The sequence below is a fragment of the Pseudochaenichthys georgianus genome, chromosome 3 (assembly GCF_902827115.2).
Source record: "Pseudochaenichthys georgianus chromosome 3, fPseGeo1.2, whole genome shotgun sequence".
NCBI lineage: Eukaryota > Metazoa > Chordata > Actinopteri > Perciformes > Channichthyidae > Pseudochaenichthys > Pseudochaenichthys georgianus.
Window position 1 is genome coordinate 51,225,614 of NC_047505.1, and position 19,525 is coordinate 51,245,138.

Genomic DNA, 19,525 nt, shown 5'->3' on the forward strand with positions numbered 1-19,525 from the left:
ACGAAATATATATATATATTATTTTATTGACACAATGAACATTGTTCTTAAAGTGGTTTTGCTGTTAATGTCTCATGTCAAAGTATTTTGGTTTTAAAAAACATGCATATTTGGCATAAAGCGACAATAGATGTTGTCATTCTGACTGAAGGAGAGGAGATTCAGTTATCTGATTTAAAGGCAAATTAAAGAATGTATTATTAAGTTTCTTCTCTTAGACGGCGTCATTGAAAGTCATTCTGGGAACCCACAGGTTATCATAATAAAGATAAAAGTTAGAATATCAAAAAGGAATTTAAAAGGGAAACCTCTTATAGTCAAAACTAACCCTCCCGTCTCCAGAGAGCACCGCCCTTTTCCTGCTGGTCATTTATCTCCACTCTGACAGGAAGTGTGTGTGTGTGTGTGTGTGTGTGTGTGTGTGTGTGTGTGTGTGTGTGTGTGTGTGTGTGTGTGTGTGTGTGTGTGTGTGTGTGTGTGTGTGTGTGTGTGTGTGTGTGTGTGTGTGTGTGTGTGTGTGTGTGTGTGTGTTGATCAAAGTCAAAGTTGGGCACATCAGACTCCAATCAGCCCTGAGGGTCCCAAGCAGAAAGGGAGGAGACCTCTGACAGAGATGTATTTATTAGTTATCTTGCAGCATAATACAACATGAGCCTAAAGTATTCAGTTCAGGTGTATATCAGTATGTAGTGTCTCTACTTTAAAGAGTCCTCTCCTGCTGATGTTCAGGTGTATATCAGTATGTAGTGTCTCTACTTTAAAGAGTCCTCTCCTGCTGATGTTCAGGTGTATATCAGTATGTAGTGTCTCTACTTTAAAGAGTCCTCTCCTGCTTATGTTCAGGTGTATATCAGTATGTAGTGTCTCTACTTTAAAGAGTCCTCTCCTGCTGATGTTCAGGTGTATATCAGTATGTAGTGTCTCTACTTTAAAGAGTCCTCTCCTGCTGATGTTCAGGTGTATATCAGTATGTAGTGTCTCTACTTTAAAGAGTCCTCTCCTGCTGATGTCCAGGTGTATATCAGTATGTAGTGTCTCTACTTTAAAGAGTCCTCTCCTGCTGATGTTCAGGTGTTTATCAGTATGTAGTGTCTCTACTTTAAAGAGTCCTCTCCTGCTGATGTCCAGGTGTATATCAGTATGTAGTGTCTCTACTTTAAAGAGTCCTCTCCTGCTGATGTTCAGGTGTATATCAGTATGTAGTGTCTCTACTTTAAAGAGTCCTCTCCTGCTGATGTGCAGGTGTATATCAGTATGTAGTGTCTCTACTTTAAAGAGTCCTCTCCTGCTGATGTCCAGGTGTATATCAGTATGTAGTGTCTCTACTTTAAAGAGTCCTCTCCTGCTGATGTTCAGGTGTATATCAGTATGTAGTGTCTCTACTTTAAAGAGTCCTCTCCTGCTGATGTCCAGGTGTATATCAGTATGTAGTGTCTCTACTTTAAAGAGTCCTCTCCTGCTGATGTTCAGGTGTATATCAGTATGTAGTGTCTCTACTTTAAAGAGTCCTCTCCTGCTGATGTCCAGGTGTATATCAGTATGTAGTGTCTCTACTTTAAAGAGTCCTCTCCTGCTGATGTTCAGGTGTATATCAGTATGTAGTGTCTCTACTGTAAAGAGTCCTCTCCTGCTGATGTTCAGGTGTATATCAGTATGTAGTGTCTCTACTTTAAAGAGTCCTCTCCTGCTGATGTCCAGGTGTATATCAGTATGTAGTGTCTCTACTTTAAAGAGTCCTCTCCTGCTGATGTGCAGGTGTATATCAGTATGTAGTGTCTCTACTTTAAAGAGTCCTCTCCTGCTGATGTCCAGGTGTATATCAGTATGTAGTGTCTCTACTTTAAAGAGTCCTCTCCTGCTGATGTGCAGGTGTATATCAGTATGTAGTGTCTCTACTTTAAAGAGTCCTCTCCTGCTGATGTTCAGGTGTATATCAGTATGTAGTGTCTCTACTTTAAAGAGTCCTCTCCTGCTGATGTTCAGGTGTATATCAGTATGTAGTGTCTCTACTTTAAAGAGTCCTCTCCTGCTGATGTTCAGGTGTATATCAGTATGTAGTGTCTCTACTTTAAAGAGTCCTCTCCTGCTGATGTTCAGGTGTATATCAGTATGTAGTGTCTATACTTTAAAGAGTCCTCTCCTGCTGATGTTCAGGTGTATATCAGTATGTAGTGTCTCTACTTTAAAGAGTCCTCTCCTGCTGATGTTCAGGTGTATATCAGTATGTAGTGTCTCTACTTTAAAGAGTCCTCTCCTGCTGATGTTCAGGTGTATATCAGTATGTAGTGTCTCTACTTTAAAGAGTCCTCTCCTGCTGATGTTCAGGTGTATATCAGTATGTAGTGTCTCTACTTTAAAGAGTCCTCTCCTGATGATGTTCAGGTGTATATCAGTATGCAGTGTCTCTACATGTCTCCATGCTTTAATGTTCAAAAAGCTCTTTATTTTTCTCATACTGCCTGTGCTGCAGCACCTCTTTTCACCCTCTGCCTGAAACCAGAGCGCAGTCTGCTCTCATTGGTCAGCTGGCCGGCACTGTTGTGATTGGTCAACCGCTTAGGCTAAGGGGCGGGATATCTCTATCACGTACAATGTGTTGAAGTAAGCGCTAGCCAATAAAAGCCAGAGTGTAACAGAGTGATGTCACTATTTAGCCTTTTAAAAACCTATAAGACACACTACAGGAAATGGAAAACCACAAGAAGTATCATAGGGAATTAAATGTGGGACATGTTTTGATTTTGATTGGAAATTACATTACATTGCATTTAGCTGACGCTTTTATCCAAAGCGACTTACAATAAGTACATTCGACCAGGAAGACACAACCTTGAAGAAAACAGAATCATATAAGAACATCAGGTTTCAAAGAGCCAATCGTTTCAAGTGCTACTCAACTGGCTTTAGATAAGCCAGTCCTTTATTAGTATATAAAATGACATTGTTTTCAGTGTAAAGCAAACAAGATGTTCAAGATGCATTTAAACACAGGGACATTTCCCAGATGAATAGATTCATGTTGTAATCAACCCGCTATCACGGCAAGACATGAACATGTGATGATGTACCATGCTGGGAGACGTGAAGATGTCACGATTTCGTCCCTTCAAACGTGACAGTTACACGGTATTGTTAACATGGCCCAACCAGTGGAGATATACCCGGAAATGGCAAGCAAATGCTACCCCGACGGTCGGTTGTTATTGTCAATATTAATATAATAATTAGCAGTAGCGTGGCGTGGGAAAAAAATTAGGGGAAGCCAATAATACGTCCTTTCCTTTGGGTCTGGGGTGTGGTGGTCAATGTAATAACGTAACCAGATGAGTGATTACAGCACGCCTGTTATCTAACCGACAGGTCCGCACGCACTCTCCAGCCCAAACTCTAATAAGCATTCATTCACAAACTAAATCAGGAGACCTTTAACGTTTTACGTCCGATTCGCTCCTTTGTTCCTCGCTGTACACAGCTCCAGTTTGGGCATTGGCCTGTCATCAGATTGTATTTTAGTTGCTGCTGTAGCGGAAGTTTAGTACAATTATTTTTGATGAAATACTCCAAATCTCCACCCTCCATAATTGCACTTGCTTCAGTTGCTTGCTACTTTCTAACGGCGGTGAGAGTGGTGCAGTGACGCTATCTATCTTCTATCGATTAGATTTATGATTCGAAAATTATAAAAGTAGGGAAGACATGTGGATATTATCCGACTGAACAAAACGTGCATTTATCTAACAGGTTTGTTTTCCACTGACCTTATTTCGAGGTATTTTCCTATATCCTATGGAGAAATCCCATTGCTTTTTTGTCGAGGGAAACCGAGTGCAGCTTACTTCCGGGTTTTAGGACGCGTCACTGCAACACTAAGTTGATGCGATTTGATTGGATTGTGAGGCAAGGGAAGCCAGCCGCCTCTGGCTTCCCTTGGCATGGCCCTGACCAATCACAGGTTGGCAGGGGCATCGCGTGAGCCTCATCTGATTGGTCAATCCCTCCATTTTTTTTCACCAAGGGAAGCCAGATTCGTCTGGCCTCCTCTCGCAACCATAACATCTAGAGGAGCGCTGTTTGTTTCACTCTTTGTAAAATACTCAATGAGAATGGGGGAGAGACCGGGAGAGACGGGCCGGCAGCAACACACAGCAAAGGAGAATTATCGAAACAAAACAAAGTGTTTTTATTTATTTATTTAAATTATAACTACAATCCGAAAAAACAGGGGAAGCCTGGCTTCCCTTGGCCTCCGGGAGAAAACGCCACTGATAATTAGGGATCGACCGATATGGCTTTTTCAAGGCCGATACCGATACCGATTATTAGTAATCAAGGAGACCGATAACCGATATTTGGAACCGATATACATTTGCAGTAAAATCAGAAAATCTTGGTGTCAAAATGTAGAATAACACAAACTCCAACACAACTCAACACAACTTCTTTGAAATGCATTGAAGCATACATTATGTTTAATTAACTTTTAAACATCTTACAACTGGTTTCCTCTCTGTGCCCTTTTCTTTAGTGCAGCCATCTGCAATGAGTTAGAGAGAGAGACAAGAAGTGGGGCTGCAGGCTGACATGCTTAACTAACAATAATGCTTAATTTATTATATCTGTCTGTCTAGCATAAAATCCCAATAAGCTCCCAGCAACTGCAAAACACTAGTGCTAGCTAATGTTTTGCAAACTATTAAAAGTGACCTAACGTTAGTCTAGTAGCCTCACTTCTAATATTTTGCTAAACATTTGCTAGATACATGTTGGCTAGCTAATGAGCTATCAACCTGAAAAACTGCGAGGCCTCCACTTTCGCAGTAAGGAATGTGTGTATAACAAAATACATCCGTCATTAACAATACCGGAAACAGACGTAGGCAAGATCCTCAGCTCGGTGATTGGATGGTTGAGCCGCAATGTACGTTGGGAAATGGTGTTTATGCGATGTGAAATCCGAATAAAAAAAAAAAAAAATAATAATACTTTATTCCGAGTGTGCTTGCTTTTCTCTTTGAAAGCCATCACATAACGGCATTGTAATACACGGTTCGGCTGCATTACATATTACATATCTGCCGTAGTTCTCTATTTATAGAGCCCTGATGAGAAGACTTCTAGACAAACAGGAAGAACTGCCACCAAAACGTGACGTGGATCATAAATATATCAGCAATTAAACAACATCTTACATTTCTTTTCACACAATACGTCTCCTTGCAGTATCAACACTAATTCGGCTGACTTTTTATTTGTATCCAATTGGTAGATAGGCTGTATTTACACCATAACGGTGCACAAAGGGACACCTAGTGGTTTAAAGCATGTTATTGAATTGTATTATTATTATTAACTAACAGAATAAGAGACCTGACAGGTGATGGTCAGACGTTGACCTGGCTGCACAGTCACAGAGGCTGACTGTGTCAACTGTTCACACTTCACAGCTGTAGAAATAAAACATGTTATTGAGATTATCCTGTTAAACAGCAGTATAATAAGTGTTGACTTGTGCAGAGAGAGACTCACTTCCAGCTAGCAGCAGCAGAGCTACAGAGAACATGATGATGATGATGATGATGATGATGATGATGATGATGATGATGATGATGATGATGATGGTGGTGATGGTGATGGTGATGGTGATGATGATGATGATGATGATGATGATGATGATGAGACGTGAGATCCTGATCCCCTTTAATCTCCACTGACAGTCTCATGTGAAGGCCTTATAACTGTATCAAAATGGAGATGACTGAGTTTGCATAGAACCAAACACGTTGCATATGAATATGAGTCGGACTGGAGATAGAAAATGGAGCTTGTTATTGTTACTATTACAAGAATACAATCACCTCAGTGTTTAAAGAGTCTAGAATCAACTTTGTATACTTTATTTTTGATAATTATCATCTGGAGCTCTTTTAATGTCCTTTTTGATTATTGTTACACCAGGTCTTGTCACAACCTTTATTCTATATTCAATATCCATTACTAAACAAAACAGCACACCTGATATGTATATTTAAATACTTTATTAAGGGCAGTGAATACATTTTTTCTGTATGTTTTTCAAATCAGTGTTATAAGTGTCATAGACAGTGTTACATTGCTATTATTATCCTTACAATATATGTAAAACAAAACCACTTTTGTATGTGTCCCTTTGTTATGGTGTAAATACAGCCTATCTTCCAATTGGATCAAATATAAAAGTCAGCCGAATTAGTGTTGATACTGCAAGGAGACGTATTGTGTGAAAAGAAATGTAAGATGTTGTTTAATTGCTGATATATTTATGATCCACGTCACGTTTTCAGTTTTGGCGGCAGTTCCTCCTGTTTGTCTAGAAGTCTTCTCATCAGGGCTCTATACATAGAGAACTACGGCAGATATGTAATATTTAATGCAGCCGAACCGCGTCTTACAATGCCGTTATGTGATGACTTCCAAAGAGAAAAGCAAGCACACTCGGAATAAAGTATTATTAAAACATGTTTTTGGGTATTTCACATCGCATAAACACCATTTCCCAACGTGCATTGCGGCTAAACCATCCAATCACCGAGCTGAGGATCTTGCCTACGTCTGTTTCCGGTATTGTTAATGACGGATGTATTTTGTTATACACACATTCCTTCACATTTACATTTGAATTTACATTAAAGTATTTTGTGAGGCCTTTTAAAATGTTTTTAAATATAGCTACGGTTGTAGTTGAAGAGTTTGTAAATTAACATGAACCGAAGCTGTTGCCTGGCAACGCAATCGCACAACGTCACGTCCGTTAATTCCACATCCACACACATGGATTAACATCGATTTAATACATTAATGTAGCCTTTGTTTCTGCTAAAAGAGGTGTCGACCTGCTGGGGCAACAAGAAAATCGGCGTAATCGAGTGTGACTATTAAAAAATAAATCATTATTATATTAATATTGACAATAACAACCGACTGTCGGGGTAGCATTTTCTTGGCATTTCCGGTTATTTCTCCACTGGTTGGGCCATGTTAACGATACCGTGTAACTATCACGTTTGAAGGGACGTCTCCCAGCATGGTAAATCGTCACATGTTTACGTCTTGCCATGACACTGGGTTGGTTGTAATTGTCACTGTTTTAAACAATGTTTTAGCAATACTGTATTTCATTAGGTGAACTCTTTTCATTTGTACGTTATTCTCAATTTACATATTCAAATCTCAGAAATGTTTTGTTTTTTCTCACAATATTATCCACCAACCCCTGATCTGTACCTTTTAACATTTCTCAAGAATTCTCGGCTTACACTATTTCATAGGGATCTACTGATAAAACAGACTCAGTCCCGTCTCTTTTCCAAAGTCCTGATGAATCCTCCTTCCCCTCCTCTGTAACCTCTTCACATTTCTCTCTGAGTTTCAAGAGGAGTTAGTTGAAAAAGACCTGATTTTTTCTCTTGACTATTCGACCGTGCTTTCCACTCTTTCTCCTCTCTTGTGTTTCTCCCCTCGCCCACGCTGTTTTTCCGAGGCGTTACCGCTGCGTCTCTCACCTGCTGGGCACAAACAGCTGATCTTTACTCTCAGCAGGGAGTTCCCAGCATGCACTGCGCCTTCTCACGCTGTGATCATGTGACGTGGTGCAGAGCAGCGAGGATAGGTGGAGGCTGGCTTTTTGGAATTGAGATTTTTACCTTTTTATTCTTTAATCCAAAAAAAGCAGGGGGCCTTTACCCGCCGTGATTAATCTTCAGAGAGATAGAAGTTTGCAGTGAGCAGATACAGGTGGCTGGGTTTCAGTCTGTTGGTTTGTTTCTGGTCATTTAAGGTTAGGTTTGGTCTAGGGTTTTGATCAGTTCAATATTTTTAAAATGTCCTACATTCATAAGATGATACAATACAACAACTTACACTTCATGCAACACATCCAATAAACCCTATACCAAATATATGAAATAAATAGAATGATATACAAAAAGAATGGTAAATTAGATTTTATTATGTGTGGAATTGAGTTTTAATGCTTTAATACATGTATGCTGTAAATTAGGCTGTGCGATATTAGGAAATAAATGAAATTGATATTTAACATTTTCTCCAGAGGACAACAAAGTTCCTGTTTTTGGTCAACGTTAAGTTTCAATTAAGTTGGATTTACATTATTAAAATCTGTTTCTGTTTGTATTATACATTTCTTTTCTGACATTCATCACTAGTTCATACGCTGAGTTTTAAGAGTGTATGCAAACACCATTCATGTTTAGCCTGAAATGTAATTTAATGATTTGTAAATATTTCCACGCAACAGACTCTCTTCCAAAGTCAAACCTGATTCAATCCAAACACATGCTCATACAGTAAGCTGCAGAATATTTACATTTTGCTTAACTTTTTTTCTGTCCATTTTGATGAACAGCCAATCGTCGCCTCAGCTCTGAAGGGCATTTGAGCCTCTTGAAGCTAATAGTTTTGGTTTTATGATATTTGATGAATGCAAGAGCTGAATTGCAAAGAAGTTTTGTAGTAACCAAAACTAAGATGATGAAGTCAGGCAAGTTATGAACAGCGGGAAACATTTGCAACACCTTTTTAACGCTGACAGTCCCGTCACTCCTTGTCGTTAAATAAAATAAATACATATCTTTATACATTTTTCACGCTCCCCCGTGACGCATTGGCGGGTTAATGTAATGCATCGCTTCAGCCTCTCGCATTTCTACATGTACACATCAATATTCATTCACCTTTTTTCCTTTTTGATTGAAGCTATGTAACCAGGGAGACGTGCAGAGCTGTTATTGTGCAGTGTGGTGCTTTGTTAAAACTAATTCTATCCGCGGGAAATGTAAATGTTTCTCTAATTTATTGATGTGAATCAGTGCATTTACTTTGGGGCGTCATGGTTCCTGTTCATCTTGAGTGCTAGCTGCAATGGGTTGTGGGTAATATCTGCTTTTCTGTGTGTAATATTTTATTTAGTGATAAATCCAATAAATGAAGGAGGTGAATACATTTTTACATTACATATAATTTAGCTGACGCTTTTATTCAAAGCGACTTACAATAAGTACATTCGACCAGGAAGACACAACCTTGAAGAAAACAGAATGATATAAGTACATCAGGTTTCATAGAGCCAAACATTTCAAGTGCTACCCAACTGGCTTTAGATAAGCCAGTCCGATACATTTGATATTTTACTGTCTTGGCGAGAGTTAGATTGATACACGTTGAATGTTTGTTTAATCAAAAGTGTGACATTTTGTAATTTTGAAAATGTTTGCACACATGTTTAGCAGTGAAAGCATTGCAGTACGAGAGAAGGGGAATGTGCAGCAAAAATAATATACCCCTTTTCTTTTTTGTCAAACGTTGGGTGAACTTGCTGGTGAATTTATTGAATGTGAAAAGATTCATATACACACTAGCAAGGACCACATTATCATAGGACGTTGGTTAAAGATGTATTCACAGGGTTCAAAAGGGTGAAGGATGTCGTCTGGAGGACAAACTGAAGTCAGACGGAGAGAGACTTTGGTGTCCTTGTCTGATCTGAATATATGATTCCCAGAGAATGAGAGAAAAGTATGCAGCAGATTAAATAGAAGGAGAAGATGGGAGACTGGAAGAGGGGGATTCGTTGAGTGGAGGGAAGGAGGGATGTAAAACTGGATGAAGTGTCGAAAGGACGTAAAGGAGGTATTAATGGATGAAGGTATAGGAAGGGTCGAAGGATCGTAGGGAAGGGGGGATGAAAGGATAATTGGCCGAAGGAATGTAGGGAGGCAAGGGATTAAGGGTGGAAGGGATTTAGGGAAGGAGGAATGAAAGGATGAATGGATGTAGGAAGGGTCAAAGGGTTGTAAGGAAGGGTTGAAGAGATGGGAGGAATGAATGGATTAAATGATGTAGGAAAGGATGTAGGAAAGGATGAAGGGTCCAAGGGACGTAGTGAAGGAAGGAGGGTTGAAGGGATGTAGGGAAGGAGGAATGAATGGATCAAGGATCTAAGGGATGAAACGATGAAGGGTCGAATGGATGTAGGGAAGGAAGGAAGGATGTATGGAAGGAGGGAGGGATGAGTAGATGAAGTGATGTAGGGAATATAGGTGTGTGTGTGTGTGTGTGTGTGTGTGTGTGTGTGTGTGTGTGTGTGTGTGTGTGTGTGTGTGTGTGTGTGTGTGTGTGTGTGTGTGTGTGTGTTCGCTATATATTTTAATATTCACCAATCACAAAGCTTTATGCCGCCTCACAGGACACTGAGGTCACACAAGCATAGTTTGCTTATTAAAAACATCTTCTGCTGCATTATGGGTATGCAGTCGCCATGGAGACCTAATATCATGAGCTTCATCACTCGGAAGCCCATTAGAGCAGTGTTTCTCAAAGTGTGGTCCGCGGACATTTCACATTTGAAATAAATAAATTACAATTTCCCGCACTCTCGCGGGAATATCTCCACAACGAGCGAGATTAACTTTCACTTTCAATTGCATGACAAAGCCCAGCGCCCCACCTTCGTCACACATGTTGCCACTTGTTTGTCCCATTTTCAGGCGATTTGTAATCTGTTCTAGAAAAACGATGTGTTTCTTTTAGATTTCAAGAAGCATATAAAACAAACGATGGATGCATTTTATGAACATGCTGGAAGTAGATTTCGAGGTGTTAGGATTTAGATAGAGATTATATATCTCTATTATGCATCCAATGAAGCATTGCATGAGGTCTGTTGATGATCAGACGCTGTTGTTGGGGCTGCATAAACATTTACAAAAAAAGCCCAGACGAGCCTAACGTGAAAAAAGTGCTTAGAACTAAACTTAGTTCTGCGACCAAAGTTTTACTGTATTTTGTTTTGAAAATCCACAGCGCGATGTGTAGCCAACGATATGCGAGTCTGTTGGCTCGGACATAAACTCCGTAATGAATGTAGTCTACATTTCACAAGAGTTGTAAAACCTGAGAGCATTTTAAATCGCATTTCAACTAAATGCTTATTTAATCTGTAGTTGTATTTGTATTGTTGAATGAATGTGTGAACGAGGCGATATAGAGAAGGTCAAGCTGTTATATACTGTTGGAGTCGTGAGCAGGCCTATTGGTTTTGGATGGGGAGTTAGGTGGCCCGTGATGTGAGCGTGGAGGACCCCCTGCTGAGTTAATAGTTCATTCAAAATCCTGCCTTTTTGTTTTGCAGTTTTCTTAATAATCTGCGTTTTTAAAGTAACTCTTGTTTCATAATCACCTGTCGATCAAACAGCTCTGTGAGATTTGAAACTTCAAGCACTTGAAGAGTTGCTCCACTGATGTTTACACATTAATATCATCACCACCACTCTTCTGTAATATATAAATGGTTTTATAATGTTTTTAGTGTCAGAGCGTTGTCAAATCTGAAGCGTTTTAATTATTATCTCAACAGTGTTTCAGACCAGCGGGTGTGGAGTTTGATTTATGTGGATGTATCACCCAGTTGCATTATGAGACATAGTAATCCAAAAGTAACTAGAATGCCTTTTAGGTACAGTGCTCATGATTTATCTGTAAAATGCTGCTTGGATTGGGTTATCTTTTATATAATATTCACTCCACATACACCAATTAAAAAACAATAGGAAATGGGGAGATTTCTTAATGATGTATTGTAGAGTATTATTGTGTTTACGGTTACTATAGAGTGTTGTTATAAAAAGTCTAAGATGTGCTTCATTTCATTAACCAAACCATTCCTTTATCATTTGGAGAGATTACAACCTTGTAGGGGAAAACACGTGTTAGACCAATCAGTAACATATCCTCACACAGCAGGAAGTAAACATACAGTAAATATCCAGTGGCATGAATTAACATGTACAAAAGAGAAACCCCTGCTTCCACTCTGTTCTCACTGCAGGGAGAGGAGGGGGGGATTGTTGTGGGTGGACGTGATTAATGCCTTTGTGTTTAGCATGTTGCGTAATCATCAATAAGAATTGCATGTAACAAACACTCTTTTATTCATTATAGATAAGATAGAAAATAACCAGAATCCACATTTCCATTTTTGACATGATAAAGCATTAATACATTTATTAACTTCCCTAAGTGGTGGTAGGTCTCACTTTAAAATCAGAGTGGTGCAGGAATGTCTTATTTCTGTAGTGGACCCTGGCTCCCTCCACAAAAAAGCCAATGGGATTTTGGATTATGGCAGGAAATAATCTCTGTGGTTAACAAACGTCTTCGATATTTACAGGTTTAGTTCAGCAGGATAATCTCCATGAACACCACTTTATGATTTCTGAAGTAAAAAGCTATCGCTAGGCTATAAAGGAACTACAGCACGGTCACATGACTTCACGTCACCACCGCTAAGCTAAAGGCGGCTAATGTTGGGCTATAAAGGAACTACAGCACGGTCACATGACTTCACGTCACCACCGCTAAGCTAAAGGAGGCTAATGTTTGGCTATAAAGGAACTACAGCACGGTCACATGACTCCACGTCACCACCGCTAAGCTAAAGGTGGCTAATGTTGGGCTACAAAGGAACTACAGCGCGGTCACATGACTTCACGTCACCACCGCTAAGCTAAAGGCGGCTAATGTTGGGCTACAAAGGAACTACAGCGCGGTCACATGACTTCACGTCACCACCGCTAAGCTAAAGGTGGCTAATGTTGGGCGTGATGACGTTTAGACATATTTTATGTCCACATAACCACAGAGCTTATTCTAACCAAAATGCATTAAAAAGAGAGAACAGGAAGTTCTAAAATACTGACTAACTTTCGGGTTTTAGGACTCATTCCTGCACCACTATTAATAACTATTAAGCATCACTATTAATAACTATTAAGCATCATCATAGCAGTATATTTAAGGCTCCAGTGATTACATTTACTACAGATATCTCTGTTTCCTCCCCCTCTTCTCTTCTCTCCTCCCCTCTCTTCTCTTCTCTCCTCTCCCCTCAGGGAGCTTCGCTGGATCCTCCTCCTTCAGAGAGCTTTACTCCTCTGGAAGTTATGGCTGAAATGGTACGTAGGCTCAGACAAACGCTTAAAAACAATCCAGCGGGGGATGAATAACAGGCAGGAAGAGTGTTGATGCTGCTTTGGTTTTCAGGTATCACCTCAAGCTTTGGGATTAGGAAGAATATGAAGCTGGAAAGAGGACTGTTTTTATGAAGAGGACATGTAATATATGATGAATTTACGTTGAATATAACAGGTCAGGGATCAGTAGGATTACCTTGTGTTGTTTGTAGAAAGAAATGTAGAAAGTCATCATAAAGGGATGTCTGTTTCTGCAAAGTAAAGGCCGCTCCACACCAACCTGAGACCAAAGAAGGCGTACCGAAGGCGTCCCGACTTTTACGTCCGCTACGCCGCCCACCTACGAACACACCGCAAAGACTTCAGTCGTCGAGTGGCAATAACTGTCCTTACCAGCGGTAGTGTGTATTCGTCATTCAAAAGAGGCAACAGCCAATCAGAGTGATTTCTTCGGCCGACTTTCTTTGGCCGACTCAACATGTTGAATCGGCCGCGGGAGGTGTGAAAATGTGCCGTAAAGCAACGACGGTGCGGGACACACCAACCTGAGTAGGGCGCCGCGAATGCCCGATTGCCTCTGACGGCCTCCCAAAATCGGGTAGGTGTGTCAGGGCCTAAAAACCTAAAAAAGTGATAAGCACACAAATCCAATACATTTTATATTCCTTTATGACTGAATACATGAGTTCCCATTCTCCCAAGGTGTATATATGCAACACATCCTCATTCAGTAGTTCACATGATATCTTACGAAGAGTTATTTTTGTGCATTTTTCTTTGAGTTACCAGAAAAACAACCCCTGCTGAATTGATTGCCTTAGGAAAAGATTCAGGCACGTCATAATTATGTCAACATTGATTTCTGCTCACATAGAAGTCCGATGTTTGAAAACTGTATCTCTCTTTATAAGGAATACATTTTGTACCTTGGAGATAATTATAGAATGACAAGAACTCTCGAGCCTTTGGAGTCGGTCTATCCCTCGGTACACAGGTTTTATTTATAGGAGCATAACTTTAGTTAAATATTATCTAGAGACAAACTTTAAACGGAATTATCAATTAAATAATCCCTTCAGTATTATTCGCCTTGAAACAATGCCTTTAATGATTAGGAGAGGATTAATAGATGATTTTACTTTCCACATTTATTTGGTGAAATACTGACGTGTTGTTTAAGCAAGAAATCCTCAGTAATTTCTTGTGTCTCTAAAAATGTATAATTTCCAATTTTCAATCCCTGGCAACTTTATACACGTTTTCTTTCAAGTGATATGGACACCTTATACGTAGGGTAAGGAGAGTTTAAAAGCTGCTTAAAACAAAGACAAAATACTGCAAAAATATACCAAAATTAAACTGGATTGAAGACTTTTAATACTCTTTTTTTCCAATTTAAAAACATGTATTTTCTTCTGATTGATTGTTCTGATGTTTTATGACAGTTAAATAAAAACATGTCAGAGAAGTCTGCAAAGAGCTTTTAAAGGAAGTGGTTCCCCTGTTGTTGGCTCTGCAGGCACCCGTATTAATAAAGCCTCAGTGTGCTTGCCTTGACTTGCACCCGGAAACACTCGAACACTGAAAGGTATAATGAGTAATTCATGATTTACATCTGCCTCTCTGCAAAGAAAGAATTAAAGCGGCAGGTTATGGTTGGTTTCTGAATGGAAAAAGTAAACTATTGTTGTCCTTTTGTGTTAGTTATTGAGCCATTAAGACAATCCCACTTGTATTAAATGAGAATCCACTGAGCCTTAGTTTACAGCAGCAGGTTGTCATGGCATTAATAACACATTATCCACCTCGTGATTGTCCCTGCAGCTCTGAGTGTGTTTTCTCTCACTGTTCATCTCGCAGTCTTGAAAAGCCGTGTCATTTATCTCTTCAGTTGCATTGAGTGTCCCCCCGTCGCTACGCCCGCCGCTGATTGGACACTTCTTCCCTCTGTCTCGTCCCCCCACTGTTCTCAGCAGCAGCTCTTCTTCAACATGTTGACTCTGAGTTGCTGACAATCTCATCCTCAATTTGTCTGCTTTGCGGTTTTATGGCATGTTTTTTTTAGCTGGAAATGCTGCCATGGGATGTGCGATAACACCGCTTTGTTATTGACGATGCAGTTTCATTGTGAAGATGAGTTTTTATTTTTGAATTTCACTCATTTAGACCAGACCAAAGTGGCATGCTAATGTCTGTGAGGCAGAAAACAATGTGACTGCTAAGAGATAAGAAGTTGGAAATATAAATATATATATATAAATAAAATATAAATCGGAACCAGATCACTTTATCTATCCAGGGAGAAATTGGGCTTTCTGACAACAGAAGAGGATTAGGTCAACATGTGAGATTCGTTTTGAGATCTTAATGGTAGTTCTTAGAAAAAAGACTGAACTCAGGAAAAATTCTGCATTTTTTAAATTAAAGTCAAAATTATGAGTAAAAAGTCAGAATGTTGAGAAAAAGTAAAAAATCTGAAGTTACAAAAACAATGTGACTTCTGAGAGATAAGCAGCGGGGCCTAGAAATCAGTTTTAAATGACGTTATTCATCCCAGCAGAAATAAGGTGTTCTCATTAGGGAAGAGGATTAGGTCAACATGTCATATTTTTGCGGAGGTTTCTAGAAAATAACTCAAAAATCAGGATTCTTACATTCAAGTCAATATTCTGAGAAAAAATGTAGAATTGTGAAAAAGTGTCTGATGTTTTAGTCAGACACGCTTTTTACCAGATCTCCAAAATGTGTCACATATGTCCCATACCCTCTCCTGTAAACGTTAAAGTATGCAATGCAGAAAAGTCCTTTTAAACACAACTCCAAAAATGTAACTTTTACAAAATAAATCCAATACGTCTTGTATAAACTGTCAGCTCATTTCATTCATACAAAAACATAAACTCTATTAACTATTTTGTTTTTTAATGCAAAGATATTAACTTTTTTTTGGTCCCTTTATCTGTAAAATAAGGTATAAAGTAGAACATTTCCCTTTAAAATGATAGCAGTGAGTTAAGAAAATACTTGTTACAGCCACTGTTTAGATCGCGGAAAGAGGTAGGACCCAAAAGCGCAGACTACAAAAAGGAATCTATAAACAAAAGCAAGCTTTACTTATTAAAAAAATCCGATCAACAAAAAACATGGCAAGGCATAATCCATAGGTCACACACGAGGAAGAATAACATACCCAAAAACCGATCGTTGACCAACATGAAGTGGAGGAAACAAACAATGAACCAACACTGGACACAGGAAGAAACTAAAGTACAGGGCAGGTGTAATGACGAGACGAGAAACAGCCGGCAGGGGGAGTGAAAAACACAAGGGCAACGGGTGAACACAATCAAGACAATCAGACACACCAGGGAAACTAAACGACAAGAGGAAAACGACAGGGAGATGACCCATGACAATACAACATGAGGCCCCAAAACACAGGGAGAAGGACCAGACAATACACAGGAGGAAAACAACAGGGAGAAGGACTAGAACAACACAAACACGGAGTGAAAACACAGGGAGAAGGGACCGAACAATACACAAGGAGGAAAACACAGGGAGAAGGACCAGACAAGAAACCAGGAGGGAAAACGCAGGGAGAAAGACCAGACATACACAGGGAGGAAAATACAGGGAGAAGGACCAGACAATATACAAGGAGGGAAAGACGGGGAGAAGGACCAGACAATACACCAGGAGGAAAACATGACAGAGAGAAGGACCAGACGAGAGAACAGGAGGAAAACACAGGGAGAAGGACCAGACGAGAGAACAGAGGAAACACACAGGGAGAAGGACCAGACGAGAGAACAGAGGAAACACACAGGGAGAAGGACCGACAAACACAAGGAGGAAAACACAGGGAGAAGGACAGACACACAGGAGGAGGAACAACAAGGGAGAAGAAGGACAATAACCAGGGGGGAAACACAGGGAGAAGGACCAGACAACACCCAGGGAGGGAAACACAGGGAGAAGGACCAGACGAGAACCAGGAGGGAAACACAGGGAGAAGGACCAGACGAGAGAACAGAGGAAACACAGGGAGAAGGACCAGACGAGAGAACAGAGGAAACACACAGGGAGAAGGACCAGACGAGAGAACAGAGGAAACACACAGGGAGAAGGACCAGACATGAACCAGGAGGAAAACACAGGGAGAAGGACCAGACGAGAACCAGGAGGGAACCGCAGGGAGAAGACCAGACAATACACAGGGGGAAAATACAGGGAGAAGGACCAGACAATATACAAGGAGGGAAGACGGGGAGAAGGACCAGACAATACACAAGGAGGGAAACATGAGACAGGGAGAAGGACCAGACGAGAACCAGGAGGAAACACAGGGAGAAGGACCAGACGAGAGAACAGAGGAAACACACAGGGAGAAGGACCAGACGAGAGAACAGAGGAAACACACAGGGAGAAGGACCAGACGATAACAAGGAGGAAACACAGGGGAAGGACCAGACAACACCCAGGGAGGGAAACACAGGGAGAAGGACCAGACAACACCCAGGGAGGGAAACACAGGGAGAAGGACCAGACAATACACAAGGAGGAAAACATGAGACAGGGAGAACAGAACAGCAAAATAACCCCACAACTAGACACACACAACTCAAACCCTGACAATACTCCAATAAATTACAAGTACTCATCATCATACTTGAGTATATGTTCTAGTCACTTTGTATACAGGACTTCACTTTATTTTCTTAAATTATTCATACGGGACATTAGATCAACATTTCTGTAATTATTATCTGTAATCGTGAGATATTTTGAAACAAACGGGGTGATACCCATCAGAGCACTGACCCCACTTTTACCACATATAAGCCATATTAATAATTAATCTTCCATATGTTCCTGCCGCTGTATCTGTGTGTGTGTGGGTGTGTGTGTGTGTGTGTGTGTGTGTGTGTGGTGTGTGTGTGTTGTGTGTGTGTGTGTGTGTGTGTTTGTGTGTGTGTGTGTGTGATCAATGAGAGGACACTTGAGAGGAAAACCTCCTGCTGCTGGCTGTGTCTCTTATGATTCGCAGCTTAACTCTGCAATGTACTGTAGGGCTCGCAGTATGCGTTGTTTTTTTAACACATGGCAAAATCCTTTTTTTTATTGCACTCAGGGATTTTGTTGGTTAGTTTAAAGAGAGTATTCTTGATTGATTCAGCTGAATACTGAAAGCGTCAAACTGTCACACTTGTTATCAATTATTTATGTTTTGCATTGCAATAACGAAGCAGGATTGGTGTTTTATTGGCAAACAAGATGGATGTTCTGGCGCCACCTGTGGTCACCTGATGTAACAGCAAGCGTACTTTAATAGTCCACCATTGAGAGTACAGCAAGACACAAAAAAAGACCTTTATGATGTTCTCAAACAAACTTCCTTGACGCCTGCAGCTCTTTATCGTGAAGGGACCGTTAAAACATTTATTTGAAATAGATATAAACAACTATTATTCTTCTTTGTCTGGTTTGAGAGGGAGCTTTTTCTTTACCGATGTGAGGGTCAGAGGTTACCGTATTCTATATTACATTACATTGCATTTAGCTGACGGCTTTTATCCAAAGCGACTTACAATAAGTGCGTTCGACCAACCAAAATACAAATTGAAAAAAACAGAATCATATAAGTACATCAGGCTGTATGAACTGTCAAGATAGTACCTAATATAAATAGATGCAAAGTAACATGTGGGATATTGAGCTTCATGAATGACTCTGATTGATTGATAAATATTCTGATGTGTTGTGTGTTGTTTTGTTTCTTTCCGTTAACTAGGAACTAACTAAGTTCTGTAATAAGTTTTCGTGTTTCTCTATTTTCCTACGATACTGATATGAAGGACAGACCATCTATTTCTATTTGTTTTTAATTTCTTTTAGAAAGGGCGCAGGTAATAAAAGATTATTTTCTTCTCCCCGCTCCTTTTCGGCTACGGTGTGTTTATAGAGACATGTTTCGTAAACAGTTATCCAGTCAAGTTGTGCAATACCATGAACGGAAAGAAAAAATGAAATGAGTAAAGAATTAGTAGATACAAATATAACTTTCCCTCGGTGCTGCAGATGCGCAGTAACTTGATACATAACAGAAAAGCATACCTGTCTGCTGCCCATGGGGAGCACTAGTATTTTTGTGAGTCCTTCCTGCATTTATAAAAGCAGGAATATACTTTAGTAAATACAAGAGTTTACCGGTAGTACACACTGCACACAACTCACATATTAGCAAACAAGGGAGTCCTTTTCTTATGAGCTTTATCTCAATTTAGCCACACGCTACCAATAATGTCAGTGCTTATGCATAACAGCGAGACATGAGGCATGGATTCCACATTACACACACTATAGAGAATGAGAAACAGCAAGAGCGAAGAAAAGCATCCCGATAATGAGCGAAGGTCCTTAAAGAAGCCCATTAGCCCTAATAAGCTGCAGTTACTACCAACCCTGGGGAGAAGCTGCAGGTGCTCACACCAGCACAC

At 40.1% G+C, this 19,525-nt stretch overlaps 1 protein-coding gene across 1 annotated transcript in view; it reads left to right on the forward strand.

Moving 5' to 3' along the window:
- Positions 1-19,525, forward strand: part of LOC117442788 (SH3 and multiple ankyrin repeat domains protein 2-like) — a 236,019-nt gene that overhangs the window by 10,859 nt on the left and 205,635 nt on the right. The window contains exon 2 of the mRNA XM_034078751.2: positions 12,945-13,007. Within this exon, the coding sequence (XP_033934642.1) occupies positions 12,996-13,007 (12 nt within the window). The 5' untranslated portion in view covers positions 12,945-12,995. The remainder of the gene's footprint in view (positions 1-12,944; positions 13,008-19,525) is intronic.